The sequence below is a fragment of the Euleptes europaea genome, chromosome 2 (genome assembly GCF_029931775.1).
Source record: "Euleptes europaea isolate rEulEur1 chromosome 2, rEulEur1.hap1, whole genome shotgun sequence".
Classification (NCBI taxonomy): domain Eukaryota; kingdom Metazoa; phylum Chordata; class Lepidosauria; order Squamata; family Sphaerodactylidae; genus Euleptes; species Euleptes europaea.
In genome coordinates, this window is record NC_079313.1 from 138,314,648 (window position 1) to 138,339,532 (window position 24,885).

General features: G+C 46.8%; 1 protein-coding gene across 1 annotated transcript; it reads left to right on the forward strand.

Annotated features, from left to right (window-relative positions):
- The first annotated feature begins 1,934 nt into the window (after window positions 1–1,934).
- POFUT1 (protein O-fucosyltransferase 1) lies at window positions 1,935–11,914 on the forward strand. The gene is given in 9 exon segments (XM_056844437.1): window positions 1,935–1,977; window positions 1,980–2,059; window positions 2,061–2,256; window positions 3,563–3,684; window positions 3,803–3,985; window positions 4,974–5,086; window positions 8,346–8,538; window positions 10,442–10,684; window positions 11,726–11,914. Coding segments are annotated over 9 exon segments (1,362 nt in total).
- Window positions 11,915–24,885: the final 12,971 nt, after the last annotated feature.

A 24,885-nucleotide genomic window follows, 5' to 3' on the forward strand; every position in this document is an offset into this window, starting at 1 on the left:
CCAGGTGGGGACAGGATATCAAACAGCATTCAACCAATTTCTAAACTAGAGATCAGTTTCCCTGGATGGAACTGGTTGCGTTACAGGGTGATTTTTGGGCAATGTAGTATGTACTATATAATTACCCTATGTAATCTGCTTTGAGTCTCAACAAGAAAGGCAGCCAATAAAGTTTGCACCATTTAATGCATCATATTAACAATTATGCTTTGCTTCAGTTCTTTAGACTTCTGGTTGGTTCTACAACCCTAATCCTATTGCACTGTTTACTGAATGTCCCATGACTCACTCTGCGTAATCTGCCTTGAGTCCAAGTGACGAAGGCAGACTATAAATTTTGCATCATTTAATGTGTCATATCAATACATATGTTTTGCTTCTGGTTGGTTCTACGACCCTAATCCTATGGCACTGATTACTGAATGTCCCACCATGTTAAGGGTATTGACTCATTCTGTGTAATCTGCCTTGAGTCCAAGTGAGAGAAGCAGACTACAAATTTTGCATCATTTAACGTGTCATATCAATACATATGTTTTGCTTCTGGTTGGTTCTACGACCCTAATTCCGATCACATTGCTTATTGAATGTCCCATTCCTGTTGATTCGTACTGTCTATAAAATTATGCATGGTATGGAGAGAATGGACAGGGAGCAGCTTTTCTCCCTCATAAGGCCAGAATGGGGGGTCATCTGCTGGAGAGCGAGAGACTCAAAACTGATAAAAGGAAGGATTTCTTCACACAACGCATAGCTAAATGGTGGAACTCCCTGCCCCAGAATGTGATGATGGCTGCCAACTTGGCAGGCTTTAAGAGCGGAGTGGACAAGTTCATGGAGGAGAGAAGTATTCATGGTTACTAGTCAAAATGGATGCTAGTCATGATGCATCCCTATTCTCTCCAGGGTCAGAGGAGCAGGCCTATTATATAAGGTGCTGTGGAACGCAGGCAGGATGGTGCTGCTGCAGTCGTCTTGTTTGGGGGCTTCCTTGAGGCATCTGGTTGGCCACTGTGTGTGAACAGACTGCTGGACTTGATGGGCCTGGGTCTGATCCAGCAGGGCTTTTCTTATGTTCTACAGCATGGTGTAGTGGTTAAGAGCGGTGGTTTGGAGAGGTGGATTCTGATCTGGAGAACTGGGTTTGATTCCCCACTCCTCTACATGAGCGGCGGAGGCTGATCTGGTGAACTGGATTTGTTTCCCCACTCCTCCACATGAAGCCAGCTGGGTGACCTTGGGCTAGTCACAGCTCTCTCAGCCCCACCTACCTCACAGAGTGTCTGTTGTGGGGAGGGGAAGGTGATTGTAAGCCGGTTTGATTCTTCCTTAAGTGGTAGAGAAAGTGAGCATATAAAAAACCAACTCTTCTTCTGATGATGATGACTCTTTCGGTGTAATCTGCCTTGAGTCCAAATGACAAAGACGGACTACAAAAGTAAGTAATTCATACCCCGATGAGGTCGCATCCCGTCCTCTTCAGGCTTCTCCCCACAAAATTTCCAGGGATTTAGCAAGCTGGAGTTGGCAGCCCCTACCCAGGGATGCTGCTGCTGGCTCGGGGCGCTGGATGCGCCCCGTGTTGCCGCCCGCCCTTCGGGGTCCCTTCTCAGCCCCCCACCCCCACTCCACGCGCGCCCGCGCAGGCGCACTCCCCACCCCACCCCCCACCTCTCACCGCGGCCTCACGAGCGGCTCCCTCCGGGGTCTCGTCCCGGCGCCCTCAGACACGAAAGGAGGAGGGGGAAGCCCCGCTGGGACCCGCGGCGGAGGGGACAACTGTGGCGGCGGACGCCCCATGGCCGGGGACGGCGGTGGCGAAGGGGAGCCGCGCGAGGAGGAGGAGGAGGAGGAGAGGCGGAGGAAGAGGCGGCGGCGGCGGCGCCCCCTCAGCCGTCCCTGCCTGGCTCTCGCTCGCGCCCCTGCAGGCCTCCATGGCGCCACATCCGGCCCGCGCCGGAAGTCGCCTGGGCCTGCCCTGGCGCAAGCCCCGCTTGCCGTATCGCGCGCGGGGCACGCCGGGAGGGTGGCCGGTTGTCATGGGAACGGGGCCTGGCCCGCTTTGAAAACAGAAAGCCTGGTTCTCTTTCCTGGGGCGGGGAAGCATGGCGGGGGTCGGCCTGAGCGGCGGTGCTGCTGCTGCCGCCGCCGCCCTCTCCGGGCTGCTGCTCCTTCTCCTCCTCGGCCTGCTCCAGCCGAGCAGCGGGGATGGCGGCTGGGACCCGGCGGGGTACCTGCTCTATTGCCCCTGCATGGGTGAGGCGGGCGGATCAGGCGCGGGTCGAGCAGCGAAGCCCTTTCTGGTCTCTCTTTTCCCCCAAAAGCCCCTCGCAGGCGGCACCCTCTGCTCGTGGCTGCTGGGCAGAGGAGGCCAGAAAGGAATGGGGGCTTCGGGGCTTGGGAATGGAGGGTTGCCAACTCTGGGCCGGGGGGTTCCTGGAGATTTGGTGGTGGGGCATGGGAAGGGGAGGGACATCAGTGGGAGGGGTATAAGGCCACTAGGGTTGCCAGCCTCCAGGTACTCCTGCTATTACAACTGATCTCCACAGAGATCAGTTCCCCTGGAGAAAATGGCCGCTTGGGCCATTGGACTCTATGGCATTGAAGTCCCTCCCCAAACCCCGCCCTCCTCAGGCTCCACCCCAAAAACCTCCTGCTGATGGCGGAGAGGGACCTGGCGACCCTGAAGGCTACAGAGTTCACCCAGCAAAGTAGCCATTTCTCCCAGGGGACCAGGTCTTCGTCGCCTGGAGATTTGGCCCCACCTGGAAGTTGCAAATAAACCACAAAAGTTGTTCGCTTCCACTTTGTTCTTCTTAGATCTGCCTGCTGAAGCGTGCTTTTGTTCGACCAGAGGTTCCCAAACGTTTTGAGTCACGGAGCACTTTTCAGGAGAGAAATTCGTCACGGAGCACTCATTTTCACCCAGCACCTACATACTAAACCGAATGACAGTAGTATTTTTCTTTCCATTCTCTTCATGGAGCGCTAGGTGTTTCGCAGAGCACCAAGTGCTCCGTGGAGCACAAGTTTGGGAACCTCTGTGTTAGACGCTTGTGGAAAGCAGGGGCGTCACAAAGAGGTGGTTCTTGCTCTGAGAACTTTGGAAGCCTCTTCAGTCACTCAGCTTGTTCCTTGGTGCAGAAGTTTAATTTTCAGGGTGTTGCAGACTGTGACAATGGCTATTATATTATATGTGTATTATATCAGGTGCTGTGGAGCACAGGCAGGATAATGCTGCTGCAGTCGTCTTTTTTGCAGGCTTCTTGGAGGCACCTGGTTGGCCACTGTGTGAACAGGCTGCTGGACTTGATGGGCCTTGGTCTGATCCAGCAGGGCCGTTCTTATGTTCTTATGACAACTGGAACCTTGTGGAGGGTTGAAATGCTTGCAGAATCCAGTGGTTGTACTTTATGCTTCAGCTTGTTATATGACTCAGCATAATGAAGGAAGATCGCACCATTTTGAGTTTTAGCAGCTATGTGCTCCTTTTTTTAAATGCAACCTTTGCACTACAACCTCATGACTGTGAAACAGTACTTTATTTTTTGTTTATTTCAAGGGAGATTTGGGAACCAGGCAGACCATTTTCTGGGCACCTTGGCATTTGCCAAGATGATAAATCGGACATTAGCTGTGCCCCCCTGGATTGAGTATCGGCATCACAAGCCTCCATACACAAATGTGAGTAATTCTTTGATAGCTGGGTTGTGCTTTTGTTGCGTCAGTTATCTGTCTTCTACATCGGTTTGGTTTATCTGTCTGGAGGTGTGGCTTGAACTCAGTTTGCTTTGCATTGTAGCTGCACGTTCCCTACAAAGAATATTTCAAGCTAGCACCTCTCCTGGAATACCACCGGGTTGTCACCCTGGAAGAATTCATGGAGAAGCTGGCCCCTGTCCACTGGCCTCCTGGCAAGAGGGTGGGATTCTGCTTTGAAGCGGCAGCTCAGAGAAGTGTGGATAAAAGGACATGCCCCATGAAGGTAGGCACTCTTCTTCCATCCTGAGGGAGCCTGGCATAAGCTGGTGCTAAGGAAAACTTGCTGCTCTGAAATTTCTCAGGTCGCTTTCGGTAGCTGTCTCTCCTTGGGATGCTTTATTCTAGATAACACGCTTTGTGGATCGCTCATTTCCTGCTCACCTTTTTCTCTTGCGCTTCACCCCAACCTGCTTTACTACCCTAGAGCTGTTGATTTGTTGTTTGCAATAATAGAAGGGGGGAAAAGAGGGGAATGAAACCCAACCTAGAAAACAGAAGCTGGGTACCCAAGGTTGGGTGGGATAAATAAAATATAGGGATAATAAAAATATAATTTATTTAAAGCGCTATGTCAAGATAAAAATTATTTAAAAAACATTAAAACAGCACAATGGCATTTCCTAAGGTCAATATCTATAACAATATGCCAGACGCGTTTCGGCCTGTTTGGCCTTCCTCAGTGGTCAATTGAAACCCATGTAAAACATACACACACAGATATATAAATTTCCAGACAATATATATCAGACCAGGCATGTATACAGGATGTATAATATATTACCAATTATACAAATATCTGGTAAGATTGTCTCAGGTTGTTATGCTGGGCTGTATATGTTTCCCATATAAAATGTGTGCAATTATCAACCTGATAAAACAATGTGTATGTTTTACATGGGTTTCAATTGACCACTGAGGAAGGCCAAACAGGCAGAAAACCGTCTGGCATGTGGTTATAGATACCGACCTTAGGAAATGCCATTGTGCTGTTCTAACATTTTTTAAAATAATTTTTATCTTGACATAGCGCTTTAAATAAATTATATTTTCATTATCTCTATTCCCACCCACCCTTGGGTACCCAGATTTTTAGTTTGCATCAGGAAGGAGCTCGCGGCTTCCCCTGGCAGTTGCAGAATGCCATGCTCCTCTGCCTGCCTCGCGCTTGGTCTGCTGTGGTGAATGAGCAGAGACTGCCTTTGCTTTTGCAGGACGGAAATCCCTTTGGGCCCTTTTGGGATCAGTTTGACGTGGATTTCGATAGGTCGGAGCTGTTTGGAGGCATCTCCTTCGGGGCCTCTTACAAGGACCACTGGATCCGAAGGTAGCAAGCACCTCTTGGAGGGGTGGGGAAATGGACAACTCCTCTTTGCCCCTTTCAGTTTGTTTCGGAAATGGTCTGGGAATGATGTACAAGTGTTTACTTTTTCCACCAAAAATGGGAGAAGGATAAGCGGATGGCTCAATGACTTAAAGCATGTGTAGGTAATTACTCCTTTGCGCAACTGATAAAATTTAAATAAGCATGCATGTTACCAAAACTTCAGTACAGCTGCCTTAATGATCAAAAGGTACCACTCCTTGTTAAATTTTAGCTTTAAATTGTCCATTTTTGTTCTCAGAATTCCCTTTTATAGTAACACCCTGGAAACAAAAAAAAAATGTTTTTGCTGTCAAGTCTCAGCTGACTTACAGCGACCCCTGGTGAGGTTTTCAAGGCAAGAGACGTTCGGAGGTAGTTTGCCATTGCCTGCCTCCATGTCACAACCCTGGACTTCCTTGGAGGTCTCCCATCCAAATACTTGCCAGGGTTGAGGCTAAAAGTGTGTGACAGGCCCAAGGTCCCCCAGCAAGTTTCCGTGGCAGAGTGGTTATTCAAACCTGGTTTCCCAGATCCTAGTCCAACACCTTAATCACTACACCATTCTACCTCTCATACACCCAAATAAAAAAGAGCCCAGAATTTTCATCCACCATTTAAAATAGACCCCGTGGAGGGAGTGGAGCTCAGAGCTGTTCAGTCCCTGACATTCCCAGCCAAGGAGAATTTGGGTGGCAGGGCTAGGTGGGGAAACTTTTCCCTGGGGCCTTGAAGTGCTGCTGCTTGTTGGAGTTATGTGAGCCAGTTGTTTATTTATGTACAGGTTGAGTATCCCTTATCTGGACTGCTTGGGGCCAGAAGCGGTCAGTATTTCAGATCTTTCTGTATATTGAAATATTTTGGAACTTTTGCATATACATAATAAGGTACCTTGAGGGTGGGACCAAATACACTTATGTTTTCTGTTTTATATACACTTTATAGGCATCGCCTGAATGTAATGTTAAACATTTGGGGGAGGGGTCGTGGCTCAGTAGTAGAGCATCTGCTTGGCATGCAGAACGTCCCAGGTTCAATCTCTGGCATCTCCAGTTAAAGGGACTAGGCAGGTAGGTGATGTGAAAGACCCCTGCCTGAGACCCTGGAGAGCCGCTGCCTGTCTGAGTAGACAATACTGACTTTGATGGACCACGGTTCTGATTCAGTATAAGGCAGCTTCATGTGTATGTGTTCAAACAGTATTTTTAAATAATTCTGTGTACATTGAGCCATCAGAAAGCAAAGGTGTAACTGTCTAGCCAGAATACCTGCATCAGATGTTAGTTTGTTTGTTGTTGCTCTTGTTTAACAATGGCAGGCTTTCTGTCTCCACCTATGATGCAGCGTACACTGTATTTTATTTTTTTAGGTGAGAGGGAACATTGAAAGCAGGCAGCACGGATCTGCCTGCATGCCAGCTTGAAGGGTCCATTTTTTGGATCAGTCTGGATATGGGATGTCCGGATACTGTTCCTGAACTTCATTTATAGTCCTTTCTCACTGAGACTCGAGGTGGATTACAAAATATATTTTTTTAAATTCCATCTGACAGTGCAAGACATCCAGTGAACGATGCGACATAGTAAGATTACAGAACTGGAAAACAGTGCCCAAGGAAACACTGTCAGGCATGACCTACCATAATGCAGACAGTGGTTTACAATGGTAGAAGACAATGCAGCAGAAGTAAGTGGATACTTGCACAAGAAGAACAGTTGGTTTTTATATGCCGACTTTCTCTGCCACTTAAGGGAGACTCAAACTGGCTTACAATCACCTTCCCTTCCCCTCCCCACAACAGACACTCTGTGAGGATGGTGGGGCTGAGAGAGCTCTCAGGGAGCTGTGACTAGCCCAAGGTCACCCAGCTGGCTTCATGTGTAGGAGTGGGGAAACGAATCACCAGATTAGCCTCCACCGCTCACGTGGAGGAGTGGGGAATCAAACCTGGTTCTCCAGATCAGACTCCAATGCTCCAAACCACCGCTCTTAACCACTACACCACACTGGCTCTTCACAAAGATTGAACTAGTATAACACAACTTTCTATGTTCATCGTCTAATGTTGTAGTTGTTTAGCCTTCCAATTTATAAAGCTTGCTGGTCTCCTATAACAGGGAGGTACATTTTGGAACTCGCTTTTCTCAGGAGTCCACAGTCTGCAGATTCTTAGGTGATGATGTGGTGGATCTTGGGAAATTGCTGTAATCTCAAGAATTTCAGCATTTTTAAAACACGAAGTAGTTTTATTAGAGCTAAAATGTTTTCTGCATCTTGAATGTTATTTATATTTACTGTGTACCTTTTTAAAAAGATCATTGTATAAGGCATTTCAAGGGGATTCCCCCCACCTTCTGATAAAGCAGCACACCATTTAAATGTGAAGATCAAATCTTAGGAAAAACTCACCTTTCCTGGTACCTGTTTTTAGGAAGTGGGCAGGGCAAGATACGGCTCTTGCCTGGCAAGGCTTCCAGTTGGCAACTGGAGACTTGGTTTGGCTGTACAGAGTTTTTTGGGCCACAACAGCACAAGAATCTTCACTGTGTGACTGAAGTAAGCTGTGCCAGCCATTTTGTGGCTGGATCCGCCTCCTGCAGCCAGCAGCCATGTGGTAGCTGCATCCACCACTCTGTGCCAGAATTCCAGAGGTGCCTATAGGGTCAAAGCGGTTGGGGACCCCTGCTCTAGGGTGTCTTCCAAGGGGTTCTTTTTACCCAAAGAATGCTCTGAAGGTGAAGGTTTGAAGCCATTTTCTCAACGTGAAGTCGGTTTCAGGTAGCCAGCTCAAGGTTGACTCAGCCTTCTATCCTTCTGAGGTCGGTAAAATGAGTACCCAGCTTGCTGGGGGTAAAGGGAAGATGACTGGGGAAGGCAGTGGCAAACCACCCCATAAACAAAAATCTGCCTAGTAAACGTTGTGCTGTGACGTCACCCAGTGGGTCAGTAATGACTCGGTGCTTGCATAGGGGACTACCTTTACCTTTAATGCATATTTTGCAGAAATTTATGTTACTTCTGTGGCTTAAGTTTTTTTGTTACCTTGCTGTGTAAATGGTACCCGCTGTTGGCATTGGTTTGGCATCTGCTTGGCTTGCTTGATGTCTCCAGTGCAGAACGGCTCTGCTCTCCTGCTTGGCTCAGACAGACAGGGCCTCCAAGTCTTCCCTCGCATTTGCCAAAACGGCTGAAAACCTGCACTATTTCCTTTTTGTCCTGCTAGGTTTCCTTCCTCTGAATACCCTGTTGTGGCCCTCCCGGGGGCACCAGCCCAGTTTCCAGTTCTGGAGGAGTATCGGCCTCTGCACCGGTTTATGGTGTGGTCTGACAAGCTGGTGGACAAAGCAGAGTCCTACATTAATTCCTTCCTAGTCAGACCCTACGTGGGAATACATTTGCGAGTGGGCTCAGACTGGGTAAATCTCTTACTTCTCTTTGTGGGAAAAATGTATATTTTGCCTTCCTCCTAAAATAGTACTCAAAGTGACTTACAAATATAATGGAAGGATTGGAATGAAATGCCTATGGTATGGTTTCAGGGGGTAGCTGTGTTGGTCTACAGTGGAACAGCTAGATTCAAGATCAGGAGCACCTTGGAGAACAACAAGATTTTTGGGGGGTGAGCTTTGAAGAGTCAAAGCTCCCTTCATCGAATAGAAGTAGAACTGTATGGCTTAGGGATCTCCTAAGCTATCGTGGTGTAATGGTTAAGAGCGGCGGACTCTAATCTGGAGAACCGGGCTTGATTCCCCACTCCACATGAGCGGCGGACTCTAATCTGATGAATTGGGTTGGTTGCCCCACTCCTCCACATGAAGCCAGCTCGGTGACCTTGGGCTAGTCACAGTTCTCTCTGAACTCTCAGCCTCACCTACCTCACAAGGTATCTGTTGTGGGGAGAGGAAGGGAAGGAGTCTGTAAGCCGATTTGATTCTCCTTAAAAGGTAGAGAAGTCAGCATATAAAAATCAACTCTTCTTAGAGACCAACAAGATTTTCAGGGTGTGAACTTTCAAAGAGTCAAAACTCCATCAGATGCCTGCATCTGATAAAGAGAGCTTTGACTCTCAAAAGCTTATACCCCGAAAATATTATTGGTCTCTCTGGTATTACTAGACTCCAGTCTAGTTGTTCTTACTTATAATATGAAAGTTAAACCATGAAAAATAAGCTAGTAAACTAGCAACAGTACACAACCATCAGTAGTAAAACGGCCATATAGTGAAAAGGCCTGTGCTGTTTCAATGAACAAATTGCCCAAACCTGTCATTAAATGTCCTCCAGAATAAAGTAGCTTCTTTCTGTCCCCGGAAGGCCAAAATCAAGGCAACTACTTGTGCCTCCTGGGGCAGGAGCAAAGAGTTCCAAAGACCGGGGGGGCGGGGCGCACCCGAGAAGGCATTGCTTTACAAGTTCCCCAGGATCACTTCTGCTAATGAGCGCAGGCAGAGCAGTGTTCCAGCAGCTGATCTTTGCTCATGGGCAGAAGTGGTCCTTCAGTGCACACATGAAGCTGTCATATACAGGTTGAGTATCCCTTATCTGGACATCCGATATCTGGACTGATCTGAAAACCGGACCTGTTGAGCCGGCATGCAGGCATTACTCACAGGCCTTCAGCAGTGCCATTGATGGTTCAATGTACACAAAATTATTTTTAAAATTGTATAAAATTACCTTCAGGCTGTGTGTATAAAGTATATATAAAACTTAAATGAATTTCATGTTTAGACTTTGGGTCCCATCCCCAAGGTATCTCATTATGTATAGCCAAAAATTCCAAACTACGGAAAGATCCGAAATATGGACCACTTCTGGTCCCAAGCACTCCGGATAAGGGATATTCGACCTGTACTGAATCAGAGCCTTGGTCCATCAGGGTCAGTGCTGTCTATGTAGACTGGCTCTCCTGGCTGTATGTAGTGGCTCCCCTGGGTTTCACATCACCTACCTCCTGATCTTTTAGGTAGAGGTCTTTCCCATCACTTACCACCTGATCTTTTTAACTGGAGATGCAGGGGATTGAACCTGGGACCTTCTGCTTGCAAAGCAGAGGCTCTTCCAATGAACTGCAGCCCCTCCCCTCTGATTCCCATCAATTCTATGGGTATTGTGTGGGTGGTTAGTGTTGCCAAAGATTTTGACTGGCAGCTGCTCTCTACCTGAATGAAACCCAGAGGAGAGTGACTGTTCAGGATAAGAACATTCTTGAAGTGAGCCATCCTTCGCCTCGGGATCACAGCAGTGCTTTCTGTTTGTCCACTGTTCTGTTCTCCTTCCATAGCGCTTTCTCATCTTCATTCTTTCTTTCATCCCATAGAAAAATGCGTGCAATATGTTGAAGGATGGCACAGCTGGGTCTCACTTAATGGCTTCACCTCAGTGTGTGGGCTATGACCGGCACACCGCCGTGCCCCTCACCATGGACATGTGTCTGCCGGGCCTGAAGGAGATCCAGCGTGCCCTCAAGCTCTGGGTGAAGGCGGTGGAAGCCAAAGCTGTGTACGTCGCCAGCGATTCTGAGCCCTACACCCACGAAATACAGCAGCTCTTCAACGGGAAGGTAACGTCTTTCCCAGGAGGGCCAGTCGCACCTGCCTGGTGCAACCCCCCACCCACCCCGGTAGCCTTTGCCGCTTCCCACCATCTCTAGTCCTGCCCGCTGCTTTGTGTGCTGCCTTTTCAAGATAGAAGATGTAATCTGTTTAGCTGAAGGAGGGAACGTAACAGGAGGTTTGCTGGATCAGACCATGGTGGGTCAATCTAGTCCATTTTCCTTTCCCACCTTTCCCATGAGACTCCTGGCTTATCTCCAGCATCGGTATTGAAAGATCCTCTGTTTCAGAGCATTTCTGTGTATCCCTCATGGCTAATAACCATATAGAGGATGGTGAAGAGTTGTTTTCTGTTGCCCCAGAAGGTCGGACAAGAACCAACGGGCTGAAATTAAATCAAAAGAGTTTCCGGCTATACGTTAGGAAGAACTTCCTGGCTGTTGGAGCGGTTCCTCAGTGGTACAAGCTTCCTCAGGAAGTGGTGGGCTCTCCTTCTTTGGAGCTCTTCTTCGTCTTTTAAAGCTATTGAATCCTACTTCAAATTTCTTTCCAGCGTATTCTGAATGAACCATGGGAAGGGGGGACTTAGAATCATAGTGTTAGAAGGGACCACCAGGGTCATCTAGTCCAACCCCCTGCACAATGCAGGAAATTCACAACTACCTCCCCCACACATCCCCAGGGACCCCCTACTCCATTCCCAGAAGATAGCCAAGATGCCCTCCCTCTCATGAACTGCCTAAGGTCATAGAATCAGCATTGCTGACAGATGGCTATCTAGCCTCTGCTTAAGAACCTCCAGGGAAGCAGAGCCCACTACCTCCCGAGGAAGCCTGCTCCACTGAGGAACCGCTCTAACTGTTAGAAAGTTCTTCCTAATGTCTAGACAGAAATTCTTTTGATTTAATTTCAACCTGTTGGTTCTGGTCCGACCTTCTGGGGCAACAGAAAACAACTCGGCACCATCCTCCATATGACAGCCCTTCATATGCTGGAACTTGTTGGAACGAGGTCAATCCCTGTGCTTTGCCTCTTTTTCTCTTTCATAGGTGAAGGTGGTGTACCTGCAGCCCGAAGTGGCCCAGATAGATTTGTACATCCTCGGCCAGTCTGACCATTTCATCGGGAATTGCGTCTCCTCCTTCACTGCCTTTGTGAAGCGGGAGCGTGACGTGCACGGGAAACCGTCCTCCTTTTTTGGCATGGATCACCCGCCCATGCTGCGGGATGAGCTGTAGTCTGCCAGGACGAATTGGCTCTTCCCTTTGACCCACCCGCGACTCACAACGGGGAGAAACACAGGAAAGCAAGTTCTGCACACATTTGGACAAGCTGGGTGGCTGAAAGCAGAAGGACGTGGCTTCCGGGGATACATGCCTCCTCTCTCTGTTGGAGAGAAATCACACAGTCCGTTCATCTTGCTCCTCGAGTTTCCTTGTCCCTTTTCTGTGCTGCTTTACTACTGCTGCTGGGACTGGTTTCCCTCATAGGTGTTTTCTTAATTCCCAGCATTCTCCTCAAAACAAACTGGAATGTGACGCAACCAATTCTAGAGTTCAGAATTGGGAGATCCATTCCAAATTAGTCAGCTGACTGGACGTACCTCCTGTGTTTCACTTTGCTGATCAGGATAGAAGGATTGTAATCTCAATAGCCTTCACTGAGAGTAAGGAGCCTAAGACTGTGACTTCATTTGGAGTCTTCAGAGGTGAACAGCCATGAAGGAGAGTTAGTCCTGATCCCACAGAGACCCTTCGGATCTGCAGCCGTGTGTGCCCCACCCAGGTAGCAGGATTGCAGAAGGCTGAATGTGTTGGGGGGGGGGTTACTATTTTTTGACATTTCATATTACCAGAGATCTTTTTTTAAGCAGTTTTGTTGTCTTTTGCATTGATTGCAGTCCAAACACTGTATGCAGTTTTTTTAAAAAAGCTTCTTAGAATTACTGCCCAGAAATATATAATTTGAAAATGTCATAATCTCTTTGGATTATATCCAAAGGCTCTGATCTACTAATGGTGGAGCTTTCCGGTGGCAAAAGGCTCCACTACTAGTGAGGCAGAACCTTTGGCTCCCTCTTTACCCATGTAATTATTGTGCTCTTTCGCCAGACACTTTTTATAGCATGGTGGATTCCAGCACATCCATTGCTGCCTGAGTCTGCTGTCTGTTGTGTGTTAACTCTCCATTAAACAAAGCCTGGCCCCTACCTAAGACTTTGCTCCTTAAAGGAATTTCAGAAATAGGGGAAGAAAACCCAGAAGAAAGGCCATACTGGATCAGACCAAGGTCTATGAAGTCCAGCAATCTGTTCACACCGTGGCCAACAAGGTGCCTCTAGGAAGCCCACAAACAAGATGACCACAGCAGCATTACCCTGCCTGTGCTCCACAGCACCTAATATAATAGGCATGCTCCTCTGACCCTGGAGAGAATAGGTTTGCATCATGCCTAGCATCCATTTTGACTAGTAACCATGAATAGTCCTCTCCTCCATGAACATGTCCACTCCCCTCTTAAAGCCTTCCAAGTTGGTAGCCATCACCACATCCTTGGGCAGGGAGTTCCACAATTTAACTATTTAGTATTTGTTCATTACAGGGATGTCCCAGATTCTGTGGGGTTTCATTTCATGTTTACAAGCTGTGTATGTGTGTTTAAAAATTGCTCAGAGTGGGGCATAACCACTCATTTACTCTACATTTCAGAGGCTGTTTTGGAGCCTTTGGAAAGAAGAGCCAAGAGGCAGCTTCAGGGTCTTGCTATAAACCAGGGGTCACCAGTGTGGTGCCTATGGGTGCCATGGTGCCTGCCAACACTTTTCCTGGTGACCACTAAGTGTTTTTAGCAAGTAGGCGAGGCCAGGTTTGGCTCGTGCCCAGCAGGGCTTCTGATCAGCTGTGCAGACTAAAAGGCATCCTGCTAAGAAGATGAAGAGTTGGTTGTTATATGCTGACTTTCTATCCCACTTAAGGAAGAATCAAACTGGCTTACAATCACCTTCCCCTCCCCACAACAGACATTCTGTGAGGAAGGTAGGGCTGAGAGAGCTCTAAGAGAGCTGTGACTAGCCTAAGGTCACCCAGCTGGCTGCATGCAGAGGAGTGGAGAAGCCAACACGGTTCACCAGATTAGAGTCTGCCGCTCATGAGTACCATGTTTCCCCGAAAATAAGACACGGTCTTATATTTATTTTTCCTCAAGAAGACACACTATGGCTTATTTTCAGGGGATGTCTTATTTTTATTAAGTATGGTACAACAATCTACATTTATTCAAAGATAGTTAAGTCGTCTTCTTCTGGAACATCGTCATAACTCTCCAAACCCGGAATTCCATCCTGAATTTCTTGCGACTCCATTTCCTTTAGAACCATTGGCCCCAATCTTCATGTCGAGCAATAGAGATCTCATTAAATGAGCAGCTCTTATCCATGTAACCTGCTCGGAGTGCATTGGCAACAACACTGTCAGTGATTTTATCCCATGAATTCTTCACCCAAATCACGACCTCTTGCAGGCTAGGTTTCACAAAGTTTCCACTCTGATTTCTTGTCAGTCTATGTTCAATGTAGTCGTTAATTTTCATACGCAAATGGTCTTTGAATGGCTTGTTTATTGCAATATCAAGAGTCTGCAGATAGGCAGTCATTCCTGCAGGAATCATTATTTGATCTATTCTTCTCTCTGCAAGGAAGTTCTTCATGTCTTTAGCACGGTGAGTGCTGGCTGTATCCCAGACTAGCAGACCTCTTGGGCCACCTCACAAAACAAGTGGCAGCATTAAATCAAGCCACTTCCTTATAACTGCTTGTGTGCACCAGGCTTTTTTGGTTTCAAGAACATAAATGCTGGAAACACGTTCAATCTTATCTTTCTTGCCCTTAGTGATTATAACAGGTGTGACTTTCCATCCAGACGAATTGCCAAAATACAGGTAACACGTGAACTTTCAGCATCTTCCAACTTAAACAGTGTTGTTGATTTTCTGATAAGACAGTTCATATCGCTGAAAGAAGCCATCCAGCCAGTGTTGTGATGCTTTGAATTCTGGGGATATTTTGAATTGTGGTGCGATTGCAAGGGCAAATGCTTGAATATCAGCCCTGCGCACAACCAAAGCCTTTGCTCTCCTGTCAGCAATCCATTCACTGATCATGTCTTCCAGCTCAGGAAATAAAGGTTGCCGACCTGAACCACACTTGCGCTTCTTAGCATTTCCTCTGTCCACCTGTAGACTGAGGTTATCGTATTCTGGCCGCCATTTTTGGACCATTCGGATATCCAACTTCTTCTCTTTGCAGAAAGCCATAAGATTTTTGCCCTGGGAGTCCTCCACAATTCCTTTCTTGTACTCAACAGAATAACTCTTTCTTTTTGCACTCATCTTGTCTGGGGGTACAGATACTCAGGAAAAGCAGAGATACCGTAGGCCAGCAAAGCTGATGTGTAAGGGCTGGCTTATTTATCAGGGATCCAGTGAGAACTGGGTCCAGTCTGCACAGTGGAGCTGGGATGATCTCTCTGGGCTCAGTAGCAGACTGCTTGCTGAAGCTTTTCCCCTATCCCCTGGTGTTTGTGTGGGATGAGAGAGTCCACAGACTGTTGCTGGTTGGTGCTGGGGGAGAGAGCTTTACTTCTTCCCCTTGAGGACACACAATACCTAAAGCACAGCGTCCTGCTCCTCACTACACTGAGGAGACTTTCACTTTCACTTCCTCTGTGCCCCGGTGCAGAGGGAGCCTCCTGGCCGGGCCAACAAAGCTCCGTCGCGGCTGGCACCAAATCGAACCGGGTGGGGAATGGCCTTCCGGGAGGCAAGGCCCTTGGCCTTCCCCGCTGACCGCCGACCAACGGGTGGGCCCGGCCCGGGAGTGGGCATGGCAGGGGGAAATGGGTGGGGCTACAGGATGAGTGGTCTGAGGCCAAGGAAACTCTCCAGGAACAGCGAACTGGCGGGAAGTCTTGGTACGCTGCATAGCCACGCCTATCACTATGTCTTATTTTCGGGGTATGGCTTATATTGCGCAAATGCTTAGAAATCCTGCTATGGCTTATTTTATGGGTATGTCTTATTTTCAGGGAAACACGGTAGGAGTGGGGAATCAAACCCGGTTCTCCAGATTGGAGTCTACCACTCCAAATCACCGCTCTTAACCATTACCCCATGCTGGCTCTCAAGCAGAGCTCCTGTCTCAGATGTTGTACTGTTACTCTGAGAGTTATGTGCAACCTTGCTTCCTAACATTTTGTGGTTGGCTCTGCCCTGCGGCAACCGTTTTGTGGTTGCACCCATCACCACTATGTCAGGATTCCAAATGTACCCACAGACTCAAAAAGGTTGGAGACCCCCAGTATAAATGCTTCCACCTTTCCCTGAAATCTTGGCCCAGCTTTTTCTGCATGTTGGGTTTTAAAACGACTGCCTGATTACTGTGGCAGACTTGCAGATTGTTAGCTGATCAGTTTCTTGTTCTTTCCCCCTCCCTTCAGATACAGTTAGTAATCACTTACACAGTAGTAGACCTTGTCAACACTGCCAGCGTGGTGTAGTGCTTAAAGTAGCGGACTAAGATCTATGAAACTCAGATTCGAATCCCTGCTCTGCCATGGAAGCTTGCTGAGTGACCTTGGGCCAGTCACATACTCTCAGGGGTTATCGTAAGGATAAAATGGAGGAGGGGAGAAGAACAGTGTGTAAGCTGCTTTGGGTCCCAGTTGGGGAGAAAGGTAGGATATAAATTAAGTAAGTAAATAGATTGTCTGGGCTGCTGAGTGTGTTCCCTGAGTATTCCTTCTCATTTAAAAGCCTCTGTGGTAAAGGTTATGCAGCCACTATGGCATATAGTTTAGCATTTAAATGAGTTGGAACAAAACATAGCTTCAGTATTAAACTGAATTCCCACCCTCTTCTTTGGACTATTGCATCTTCTTCCCCCCTCCCCTTTTGTTTGGACTGTTGCCACATGTAAAAGTTTTTGTAAATGAAAGGTTCTATATGTATTGTGTTATGCACTTCTAGAAATTGATGAAAATATAACTTAGTGGGAGTTCAGTTTAATACTGAAGCTATGTTTTGTTGCAACTCATTTAAATGCTAAACTATATGCCATAGTTGCTGCATATTCTTTATCAATTACAATTTTGGCAGCTCAAGTTTTTATTTTATATTGTCTGTGGTAAAGGTGGCAGATGAATAACCACTGTGGAGCGGGGTGCTTTTTAAAGTTATCTGAGTGCATTACTAGGCTTGAAGAACGGCAGTGTGGCACAGTGGATAGAGTGTTGGGCTAGGACTGAGGAGACCTGGATTCAAATCCCTCCTCAGCCATGGAACCTTGCTAGGTGACCTTGGGGGCAGTCATTTTCTCTCCACCTGACCTACCTCACAGTGTTGCTGCGAGGAAAAAACAGAGGAAGGAGGAGCCGTGCATACCACTCTCCGTTCTTCGTAATGGTGGGATAAAAATATAGGATAGTTCAGCCCTTGACCAATTTTCTCAGCTTCTGGGAGCCAGCCCAAAAATCCAGGTGCCAGGCCTGCTTTTCAGGCTTCATAATTTTGTACTGTGATGAGAGGGCGGGAAGGGATGGGCCAGTGCTCGGCTCTTATGGCCCTTTCTTACATGCCCAGGGAAATGCCGACTGGTTCACCACTTTGGAGCCAGGAAGCAACTTTCCTCCAGGCCAGATTGGCCAGGGATCCTGGCAGTTTTTTGCCTTCCTCTGGGCATAGAGCAGGGGTCACTGGGGGAGTGAAGGTGGGAAGGTAGTAGTGAATTTCCTGCGTTGTGCTTGGGATGACCCTTGAGATCCTTTCCAGCTCTGATTCTATTCATATTTTCTGATTACAAAGCCTAACCTAGCACTTCACACAATTTTGTTAAAGCTATGACAAAAGTGTCATAGATAAACAAATGTAGGGCTAGCCCCTGGTTCTCAGCACTGCAACCAAAAGCTACCCTGAACCTCCCTTTGTTCCAGTTTCTCATAATTCCATTGTTGCATTTAAAAGCTCCAATCAATTGAAAGCTGAAGCCAGTATTAAAAGCGACTGCTTAAGAAATGGATTCATCCACCACCATCAAATGGTGTAAAGAAAAGTTTACATATTTTTAAAAAAGTCATTGACAAGAGCCTGCATATTTATTTTTACGTCCTACAAGAAACCATTTTCCACTTCCTGTCCCAAGACTCCAGTGAGGAATGCTCTGACATTCTGAGAGAATCATTTGTTTTCTTGCCTGTGTGCTTGTAAGGAACAACCTGCTCTTGGTAGACATGAAGAGAACAAGGGGGTTGGACTAGATGACCCTGGAGGTCCCTTCCAACTCTATGGTTCTATAGGATTCCCTGTGTCCATAGATGTTCCTCTCAGAGCCTTTGAATGTAGCTTGTGAATGACAGCTGTTTCCGGTATGCTAACCATACATCATTTGCAGGGATACTTAGAATCATAGAGTTGGAAGGGACCACCAGGGTCATCTAGTCCAACCTCCTTGCACAATGCAGGAAATTCACAACTACCTACCCCCAGTGACCCCTACTCCATGCCCGGAAGATGGCCAAGGTGCCCTCTCTCTCATGAACTGCCTAAGGTCACAGAATCAGCCTTGCTGACAGATGGCCATCTAGCCTCTGCTTAAAAACCTCCAGGGAAGGAGCGCTTACCACCTCCCGAGGAAGCCTGTTCCACTGAGGAACTGTTAGAAAAACTGGTGCCATAAGGTGACAGTGTCTCATATACCAGTTCTGTCGAAGATTTTGAGGGATATTTCCATAAGCATATGTGTAACTTCAGTTTAGGTGACCTGCTGAAGATGACGGTCCATCAGTGACTACTAGCTGAAAACCCCTGAAAACCCAATGCTGGGAGGCAGCGTCAGGGGAGGGCCTCAGCCTCTGTGCCCTGTTTGTGCCCCCCCCCCCGGTCACTGCTTGTCCACTGTGTGAAATAAGATGTGGGACTGGATGGACCGCTGGTCCCAACAGGGCTGCTCCGATGTTTTCATGACTATGTGGGAGGGGGGATGACCTCGATAAAAGCCATATTTTAACTTCCTTTTTTTAAAAAAATGTACAGTGAATAACTTGTATTTTTTCACAATAAAACAGATCATTTTTGCATTGAATTTTTTTGAATATGTTGAAATGTTTATCCTGGCTTTGCTTGTGGCTACGCTCACCTGGTGAGCTACAGATGATTACTGTTTTCTGCTCTGCCGATATCTGGCTTTCTCCTTTCCAGAGTTAGGAAACTCACTGCTGCAGAGCCGATTAGGCAGGAGGACACAGATGAGAAGTGAAATACTGAGTTCTCCCCTCCTGCATCATCTGTGCATGTCCTTCAAAACGTCTATTTTTCAGAGCAATGGATTTTTGTGTACGATGGATTAGACAAAGGCCCTGCGCACTGGGCGACTGAAGACTTTATCCTGTTGAGCAAGAACTTGAGATACTCTTCCATTGTGTTTTCCCATGGGGAGGGGCTATGGCTCAATTTGTAGAGCATCTGCTTGGCATGCAGATGGTCCCAGGTTCAATCCCTGGCATCTCCAGTTAAAGGGACCAGGCAGGAAGGTGATGTGAAAGACCTCTCTGCCTGAGCCCCTGGAGAGTTACTGCCGGTCTGAGTAGACAATACTGACTTTGATGGACCAAGGGTATGATTCAGTATAAGGCAGCTTCATGTGTTCATGTGTGGCTCCAACCTTTTCCAAAGTGCATTTGAAGCAGCTGGGGGGTTCCCCCTCCCATTGAAACGGGTCAACAAATTCTAAATGCATTTAGTGCCCCAATATATATTTTTTGCAGAAAAAAAGTTTATTAATATGGAGACAGATCATGATGGGTAGCTGTGTTCGTCTGTCTGTAGCAGTAGAAAAGAGCAAGAGTCCAGTAGTAGTAGGGGAAGAAGAAGAAGAGTTGGTTTTTATATGCCAACTTTTTCTACCTCTTAAGGAATAATCAAACCGGCTTACAATCACCTTCCCCTCCCCACAATAGACACCCTGTGAGGTAGGTGGGGCTGAGAGAGTTCAGAAAGAACTGTGACTAGCCCAAAGTCACCCAGCTGGCTTCAACTGGAGGAGTGGGAAAAGAAATCCAGTTCACCAGATTAGCCTCCGCTGTTCATGTGGAGGAATGGAGAATCAAACCCGGTTCTCCAGATCAGAGTCCACTGCTCGAAACCACCACTCTTAACCAAGGCACCACGCTGGCTCTGGTTACCCTGCCAGAAATTTTGTTAATCTTTAAGGCGCTACTGGACTCTTGCTCTTTGTTAACATGCTATAGTATATACATAGGCCTCAATTTCTAAGGTTCTTGCTTAACGCAAAGAGGCTTAGGACAATATGCTTGGCTGTGCTCTCTTGCGCTGGGGAGGCTGACGGCAAGTCTTGCTGCAGTCTTAGCCTAGCAGGTGAGGGAAGGCTACATCTTTATTTGTTTATCTTTAATCTCAGAGTTGGAAGGGGCCACAAGAGTCATCTAGTCCAACCCCCTGCCAATTCAGGAACTACAGCTGTAATATTTCCAACAAGCAAGTATCTAGTCGATACTTTAAAAATCTCAGACGATGAAAAATCCACCATCTCACGAGGCAGACTGTTCTATTGTCGAAAAACTCAGTCAGGAAGTTCTTCATCAAATTTAGATGAAATCTCCTTTGCTATCGTTTATATCCCTTAGTCTGCGTCCTGTCGTCCAACACGACTGAAAACACATCCGCGCCATCCTCCGCCTGACATCCCTATAGGTATCAGTAGGTGACAATCGTATCCCCTCGTATTTGTCTTCTCCAGCTTGGCAGGGTGCTTGCTTTGCAAGTTCAGGTTCCCAGCTTTGTTCTCCACCACCTCCAATCAAAAAGATCTTGGACAATAGTGTGGGAAAGGCCCCTTCCTGCCCCCTTAGGGGCTTGCTGCAAGATCTAGAGCTCAGTGGTAGAGATTCTGCTTTGCATGCTGAAGGTCCAGGGGTCCATCTGTTATTTCCAGTTACAAGGTCTTTGAGAGTCGCTGTTGGTCCAAAGAGAAAGCAAAGAACACAAAAGCCGTGCAGTACTTTTTTAGGAAGATCAAAGCGACCCCAAACTGATTTCTCCAGAATTCTTCACTAGGATGAATTCTTAAAAATATATACTTGATCATAATTTAATGCTGTGATTAGAATACTTAATGGTTAAATCTGTTTTGTGGCTTGGTTAGAAGCCGAATTCGTAGACCTGAAGCTCATAATGCCCAGTTTGTGTGTCTGCGTTGTATGAACAGTGCCGAAGGTGAACACTTGCTCATATGTAACCTCTCCAAAAACAAAATCCAAAAAAGAAGACATGTAATGCCTTTTATTTATTTGCTAAAGCATTTATATCTCACCTTTCCTCATGGTTCAAGCTGGCTTATGATAACAGCGAAAAATATTTTCAGTCTAAAACCAAAGATAAAATAATAAGACCCAAATTTACCCCCTCCCTTAAAAGATGTCTGCCTTTCAAACCCCTTTCAAACAGGCAGGCTTTGCAACGCCCCCCTCCAAGATCTCCAAGGAGGGGACCCCCCCCCTCAACTCTTCAGGGAGCCACAGCCATGATGAGAAAGGCCAGGATCTGGTCAATGCCAGACCAGGCCACCCTAAGAGAACATAAGAAAGGCCCTGCTGGATCAGACTAAAGTCCATCAAGTCCAGCAGTCTGTTCACACGGTGGCCAACTAGGTGCCTCTAGGAAGCCCACAAACAAGACGACTGCAGCAGCAGCGTCCTGCCTGTGTTCCACAGCACCTCATATAATGGGCATGCTCCTCTGATCCTGGAGAGAATAGGTATGCATCATGACTAGTATCCATTTTGACTAGTAGCCATGGATAGCCCTGTCCTCCATGAACATGTCCACTCCCCTCTTAAAGCCTTCCAAGTTGGCAGCCATCACCACATCCTGGGTCAGGGAGTTCCGCAATTTAACTATGCGTTGGGTGAAGAATACTTCCTTTTATCAGTTTTGAATCTCTCACCCTCCAGCTTCAGCAGATGACCCAATGTTCTAGTATTATGAGAGAGTGAGAAAAGAAGTGGACTAACCAACAGATTACTTCCTGATGACCGTGGTTGGCACACAGGGACATATGGAAGGACACAGTTTTTCAGATATTGTATTGGAACCAGCCAATGTCACACACAGCATTAGGCTGCATGTTTGAACTAACAAAGGGGGAGGGAGAAGAAAGAAGAAAACAATGATGTGTCAGACCATGATGCTAAGACTTCTTAGAAGCATCCAGCGTAGCTTACCCAGAAGGTTTGCAGAGATAGTGCAGCTTGAGTCAGGTTAAACCTGTATCTTTGTTTATTTCCTGCATTTATTATCCACCATTGTTACTGAGACGCAAGGTGGATTACAGTTATAAGAACAATAAAAAAGGAAGACTGGTAAATACAAAGAACGATGCAATAAAACAGGGTTACACAATTAAAGAACAATGGAATAGAAGCAGTATAATGCATACAATTTCACAAATTGAAGATCCGCTGAACTGGGTTTTGTAGGGGGGGATTAGACTACAGTAGAATACATTAAATAAACAATGCAGTATGGTGGAAGAAGAAAGGTGCCTAAATTAACTGAGAGTCAAAATTCTGACAACTGTTATCTTTATAGGAAGCGCCCTCCTACACAATTTCAGTTTACCAGGCTACTGTTAAATTTATGCAAACGCACTCCTGCACAGTTCTGTTGGCTGCATTCTGTCAAGTGATAGAAGTGTGGGGGCCTTCCTAGCCTCTTCTGGCAGGCCATCCTGACAGGTTGGGGCCACAACGGTTCCTTCCTTCATTTGGTGGCGTTAGTACAGGCTGGGTGAATTTCTGCAGCAGGGGAGCTGTGTTTGTCAATTATAGCAACATAAAACAAAAGTCCAGCGGCCCCTTAAAGACCAACAAGACTGGTGTCGTCGTGAGCTTTCATTCAGTTGGCGCTCACTTCTTCAGGTGCTCCAGAGAGGAAACCGTTTTGCAAAACCACTTCTTCCACGCGGCATCTGAAGAAACAAGCTTTGACTCACAAAAGCTCAGACTGAAATCTTGTAGGTTTTTAAGATGCCACTAGACTTTTTTTTAAAATGTCTGCACCCAGTCATGGAGTGGAGTGGAGCTGGCGAAGGTTCTGTGACTCAGGATGAGAGATGTGTTAGCTGGAGAGAGACAAGTAGTGAGGAGACCTGAGGGAACTGCGGTGGATTTGAGTGGGTACTTAGGTGAGCCTGGAATTGATTCCATTCGTACATTTCTTCCTTTGTCCGCCCACATGCGTCTGCCTTCTGAATCAGACCCTTGGTCCATCAAGTTCAGTACGTTGAACTCAAACTGGCAGGGTCTCAGGCAGAGGGTGCTGTCTGGTTTCTAGTATGGTGATACTCTTCCTACTCCAAACCCCAAATCATTGACAGGAGTGATTGAAAGGAATATAGTTGGGGTGTGTGTGTATTTTCCATTCAGAAGATCCCAGGACCAGGTTAAAAGGACCAGTAGTAGGTAATGTGGAAGACCTTTCTGTACCTGAGACACCAGATAGTTGCTGCCCATCAGAGAAGACAAGACTGACCTTGAGAGACCAAAGGCCTGATTCAGTAGATGTCAGGTTTACAATATTTACTCAAAAAGAAGAGAAGCCTGAATGTAATCATAAATAATGGTGTGTCATCAAGTTGAAACTGACTTATGACACATGAAACCAGCTGGGTGACCTTGGGCTAGTCACACTTCCTCAGCCCCACCTACCTCACAGGGTGTCTGTTAGGCTGAGAGAGTTCTGAGAGAACTGCGACTGGCCCCAGGTGTAAATAAACTAAATAAATAAAAACAAATTTAGCGCCTCATAAATCGTTTGGCGTTAGTGAAGTGCCCATGAATAGTCTCCCACATTCACACAGACTTGGGTACGAATAAACCTGCAAAAAAAAAAACCAACCTTTCACTAAGTACCGTGCCTCAAAGCAGTAACACGCACGCAGGCATCATCTGATACAAACCTCCTCTCTAAGGCTGTAGTTATCCCTTCCTTCCTCCCCGTCCGGGGACGCACGGAACTCTCTTATGTGAATTAAGGTACACTGTATTCCTGGCTAGTGAAACTGACAAGATAGACGCGCTTGCGTGTAAGAGTTGCTGACTGCTGAAATATGTATTGCTAATGCTAAGACAATGAAGAATGGACTCTCACATGTTTGCAAAGTATCTTTATTTGACACGTAGTTGCCTAAAGTCTATAAAGCTAACTGCTTGCCTTTTGGGGGTGGGTGGGTGGGTGTCTCCTGCCTGTGCTTGGGTTTGGAGCCTGTGCACCCAGTTCCGTTCTTTGGCCAAATAAAGAGCTGTAGTTTCATCCAACCTCCTCTCAATTGTCACCATTGGACTCTACGGATAATTGGGTCACAGCATTAGCGCTTACCTCCGGACGGACCATCATGAACATCCTCGCGTGCTGGTTGAGGGGTCTCTTGTACCCCACGGCCGATACCGGCCTCTTCATCATTTGTTGATTCCTAGTGAGAGAAAACAAACATCAAACCCTCTGTGTTAACAAAAGGCGGTCGGGCCCTGAAGCTTTCCCAATCTGGCCCATTCAGTTCCTTCAACTTCCACCACCAGATTAGAGTCTGCCGCTCTGAAAGCCAGTGTGGTGTAGTGGTTAAAAGCGGTGGTTTGGAGCGGTGGACTCTGGTGAACCGGATTTGTTTCCCCACTCCTCCACACGAAGCCAGCTGGGTGACCTTGGGCTAGTCACAGCTCTCTTGGAGCTCTCTCAGCCCCACCTACCTCACAGGGTGTCTGTTGTGGGGAGAGGAAGGGAAGGTGATTGTAAGCCGGTTTGGTTCTTCCTTAAGTGGTAGAGAAAGTCGGCATCTAAAACCCAACTCTTCTTCCTCCTACCACCGTTGTAAAAATAAACAAGAGAAAATGACTCTCAAACCTTTTCGTACCCTGGAATAATAATACTGTTGCCATCTTTCTGTTTTTAGTATCTGCCTCGCGGTCACATCTAGGCAAAAAGAACACTGTTATTCAGATATGGGTTATTACTATTGCTGATTATTTAATTTTATTTATTCTTTATCATTCAAAAGTAGGAAATTATTTTTCCTTTCCCCCCAAAAAGTGGGGCGTAATCAGTAATTATTATTCAAAGATGGAACGTTTTTTATTACTGTTGTGGA